The sequence below is a fragment of the Eurypyga helias genome, unplaced genomic scaffold (genome assembly GCF_000690775.1).
Source record: "Eurypyga helias isolate BGI_N326 unplaced genomic scaffold, ASM69077v1 scaffold23837, whole genome shotgun sequence".
Taxonomy (NCBI): domain Eukaryota; kingdom Metazoa; phylum Chordata; class Aves; order Eurypygiformes; family Eurypygidae; genus Eurypyga; species Eurypyga helias.
The window spans coordinates 1-4,292 of record NW_010261436.1 but is presented as its reverse complement, the minus strand read 5'-3'; the positions used below and the strand labels follow the sequence as shown (position 1 = coordinate 4,292).

Here is a 4,292-nt window from a genome sequence, read left to right as displayed (position 1 = left end):
TGCTCCGGCCGGCGCGCAGCATCTTTACCTTCTCGATGTCCACCAGCTCGGCCTCGTAGATCTCGGCGATGGTGATGTGGTGCTTGGCGGCGATGGTGAATCGTCCCTAGGGAAGGGCAGAGACCGTACGTGAGACGGGGGCTCCCCCCCGGCACACGCGGCGTTTCCCGAGCTGCGTCGCTCCGCCGGCTGCCGGCGCAGCTCCTTACCATGTCGGTGTAGATATCGATAGCTGCGTTTAAGCAGTTGATGGCCTCTGCAGCGTGAGCGTTCAGGAAAAACAACAGTCAGCCAGCACGTCACAATTCCCAGCCCAAAACCCATCCCTCTCCCTCCAAAAATCAGATCCCAGTAACATTTCTCTTCATCAGCCCAAAAACCAGCTTCTTCGGTAAATCTGCTCGCGCGTACGTACGTCTGGAAGGACAGACGCGGCGTTTTCAGCCCCGAAGACCCACAGGCGTGACGTCCCTCGCGCTGCTGGGATCTAATCCCAATCCACCCAGCCCCAACACCCCCATCCCAACAGCCTGCTGCTAGGGAAAAATTCCGATGCTGAAAGGGAAGAGTCAAAAATTAAGATGGGCAAAACACGAGCGCGTTGGACCCCGGGTCTGTCAGGCTACATCCTCCAATGGAGCGACATTCAAACTCCTGACCTCGTAATCACGCGGAGGCTGCCGTTTTCCAACGGCACGGGAAAGCTCGGATAACGCTGGGGGATTAGTGGTTGGCTTCCAAACCCCCAGCTAGGATAAGGGCAAGCAGAGATCTTCCAGAAAACAGCACCCCTGTTCCTGACAACCAGGTTTAAAGAATCCGGATCCTTCATTCTCATCCCATCAAAGGTCGTTCCGTTTTCCTCCCGCCTCTCCTCTGCCCCGGGGAAACCCCTGGGAAGGGAGATGGGGCTAAGGGCAGGGCTCCCACTGCGATCCAGACCTCTGACCTGCCTTAAGCATTCCCCAAGAAGCGAGGCTTGTCTCCAGAGTCAAGCTAAAGCAGGAAGGAAGCTGCCAAGGGGCAGCGCTTGACACCCAACGTGCTGCAGCGACCAGAGCTCGGCTTCGGCACAGCCAGAGTCAGCCGGAGGTGACACCCCCGGGCACGCCGGTCTGCATGGCGGACCAAGATGAGCCAACTAGCTCCAGGCATCACCCGAAGGACAGAGAAGTGGGAAGTGCAGGAGGTGTTACGGCTTTCGAGTAGCCTGCAGAGAGGATCTGCAGCCCCACGGAGCCAGGGACTACCGACAGCCTCGGTGCGCCACCTCCTCCGCCACTAAGCCGCTTTGTGAGACGCAATCCCGGATTTCGCTCCCCTTACCTTGCGGATCCGCTTTCTTATAGGCGTTCCCGGCGTCCACGAAGCTGGTGGCCGAGTCGTGTTTGCTCTGCAGCTGCATGTGCAGCTTGGCCGCCTGACAAAACGCGTTCCCCGCGGCTGGGAGAGAAGCGCAACACCGATCCCATGAACCCCTGGATCAGCAAGGGGGATCCCCTGGATCTCAAAACCCGTTGGGTTTCCTGTCCCACCCCAAATGTATTTCCTTGCTGCTGGGGAAGCAGTTTCCCTGCCAACCTCCAAGCTCTCATTTAATATGGAAAACCACGTCCTGGCGAATTTAACATCCGGAACGTTCAGGTCACACGCACACCCCCCACCAGGCCTTTCCCCACCCTCATGATACTTAGGTCATCCCAAGGCTGGGCAAAGCAGAGGAATCGTATCGCCATAGGGACCATTCCCGGGGAAACCACCTGGGATGTCTGCGCGAAGTCGCAGGAAGATGCCCGAGCACTGGCGAGACGCCCCGGCATCCGCAGCCCCACCGACGCCGTGCGGGGGCTGTACTCACCGCTCCAGTTTTTGGCAATCTTGAACATGTTGGCAGCCCTGGTGTACATCTCGCAGGCTTCCTCCACCCTGGTGTTACCCCTGGAAGGCAGCGAGAGAGACCCCCTGACACCGTGCCGGAACCAACCGCCACTCCCAAAACGCGGGCCCAGAGTGGAAACAGGGTTTGGGACGTGGCCCCTCTGGGATTGAGGGGGCTGAGCGTCCTCGTTGTAAGACACAGGGCGAGAGCATCGCGCCCCTCGGAGAGGGGAAAGCGGGACTTGGGGGGAACAGCAGCCCTCACCAGACCCTCTCCCATGGGGTGCCGGCTCGTTCCCAATTTGGTTAGTGCCCCACTGCGAAGAGGGAGCAGGTGGAGCAGGCAAGCCTGTGCTAGAATGGGGAAGCAGTTTTTCCCTGAACAAAGCAGGAAGAGGAAAGCAGAGGGAAACCTGAAATGGCAATGGCAGCATGCGCTGGCAGCCCAGAAGGCCAGCCGTATCCTGGGCTGTATCAGGAGAGGTGTGGCCAGCAGGTCGAGGGAGGGGATTCTCCCCCTCTGCTCTGCTCTGGGGAGACCCCACCTGGAGTGCTGCGTCCAGCTGTGGAGCCCTCAATATCAGAAGGATATCGACCACTTGGAGCGAGTCCAGAGGAGGCCACGAAGACGCTCCGAGGGCTGGAGCCCCTCTGCTATGATGAAAGGCTGCAGAGAGTTGGGCTTGTTCAGCCTGGAGAAGAGGAGGCTCCGGGGAGACCTTATAGCACCTTCCAGTGCCTGAAGGGGCTACAAGGAAGCTGGGAGGGACTTTTTCCAAGGGCCTGTAGTGACAGGACAAGGGGTAATGGGTTTAAATTCCAAGCAGGGAGGTTTAGATTAGACATCAGGAAGAATTTCTTCATGGAGAGGGTGGTGAGGCACTGGGACAGGTTGCCCAGAGAAGCTGTGGATGCCCCATCCCTGGAAGTGTCCAAGGCCAGGCTGGATGAGGCTTGGAGCAACCTGGTCTAGTGGAAGGTGTCCCTGCCCATGGCAGGGGGTTGGAACTGGATGGGCTTTAAGGGCCCTTCCAACCCAAACCAGTCTGTGATTCTATAATTTGGGCAGAGTGTGGAGCCTGGAGCGAGCCCCCATGTGTTCCTCGACGTGGGTGTCCCTTTTTAGGGCGGGAGCAGCCGGCTCCTAAGACACACTTGGCAAAAACGCCTGCCAGAAGCAAACTGGTACGGACAAACCGCTGCACAACACCCAGGTGATGGAGAATCGAGAGGCGCTAGAGCACGCGCTCTCCGTGACCTGACAAATACACCTCGCCAGACCAAACGCCCACCCACTGACAGGTTTGCACCTCCGCATCGTCCCGTAGGGAACGCAACAACTCAAGTCCAACTGACGGGGTTTAGTAGCGGAACTTGACTCCCTGAACCAGATTATTGATTGATCTGGAGAAGTTACATGGGTGTGTTAATTAAACACAGATTTCATCACGGACTTGCTCCTACCCGCTCGTTATACGCCATCCGCCCGACCCCGGAAAGGGCTGGAGCCCAGGAGGCGAAAACATTTATCATCGCCCTCGGCTTTTCCCGTTTTCCGGCAGCAAGCCGCAGTTCATCTCTAAGCACGGGCGGGGTTTTTGGACCGCTCTTGAAAGCCGCCTTTCCCGTGAACTACAGCCAAAGGAGGTAGTGCGAGGTAACACTACACCCCGCAAGGCTGCCAAAATGGGCCAGTTTTCAGCCTTTTAGTCTCAGATGTGGGGGAAAAAAAAAAAAAAGCCCTAGTGCAAGCTAATGGAGCTCTTCAGGAAAAAGCTTGGCCGCAGATAACGCTTTTGGCCGGGCGCTCGGCGCCGCGGGCACCCTCTTCCACCGAAGGGATGCCAGGAGCGAGGTCACCCACCACCTTTTCTTCCATTTCAACAGCAGTTTCTTCTCACGTCTATTTTTAAACCCAAGGAAAGGAGAAATTTGCCTCTCGAAACCTCCGCCGGTTCGCTCCCGAGGATTTTTTTTCTGCAATTTCCGTGGATTACAGCCCCTGCCCGATTAATCTGCCAGGAGGAATTTATTTTTAAAACTTCTGCTGTTATGCCTTTTTTTGCGGGCACTAGACGTTTCCAGGCTGTTGTTTACAACCAGCGAGGCCTCGGCAGCAGCATCGCTCCCCAAATGCTCTTTTCTTCAAAATTAAAAAAATCAATCCATAAAAGAAGCCAAGAATGAGGCGGCCAAAACTGCCCGTTTTTCAAAACCCATCAGGCGCAGCTCTTGCATCCAAAAAAAACCCTTATTTTCCAACCCAAAGACGCGGTAAAAATGAAGTTTTGCCATTTTGGGGACTTATCACTTCCCCCCCCGGCACCCCAATCCCTCCGGAGGGGCTCGGCTCGGCCCTGCGAGGGGCAGGTGGGCAGAAAACCCCCCGTAAACCCCCGAGGGCTGGTCCACGC

General features: G+C 57.0%; 1 protein-coding gene across 1 annotated transcript in view; it reads right to left on the bottom strand.

The window, feature by feature from the left end:
* Window positions 1-1,938, bottom strand: part of NAPB (N-ethylmaleimide-sensitive factor attachment protein, beta) — a gene marked incomplete at its 5' end in the record, with an annotated part of 4,788 nt that extends 2,850 nt beyond the window's left edge. The window contains 4 exons of the mRNA XM_010155382.1: window positions 29-106; window positions 210-256; window positions 1,327-1,443; window positions 1,859-1,938. Of these exons, the coding sequence (XP_010153684.1) occupies window positions 29-106; window positions 210-256; window positions 1,327-1,443; window positions 1,859-1,938 (322 nt within the window). The remainder of the gene's footprint in view (window positions 1-28; window positions 107-209; window positions 257-1,326; window positions 1,444-1,858) is intronic.
* Window positions 1,939-4,292: the final 2,354 nt, after the last annotated feature.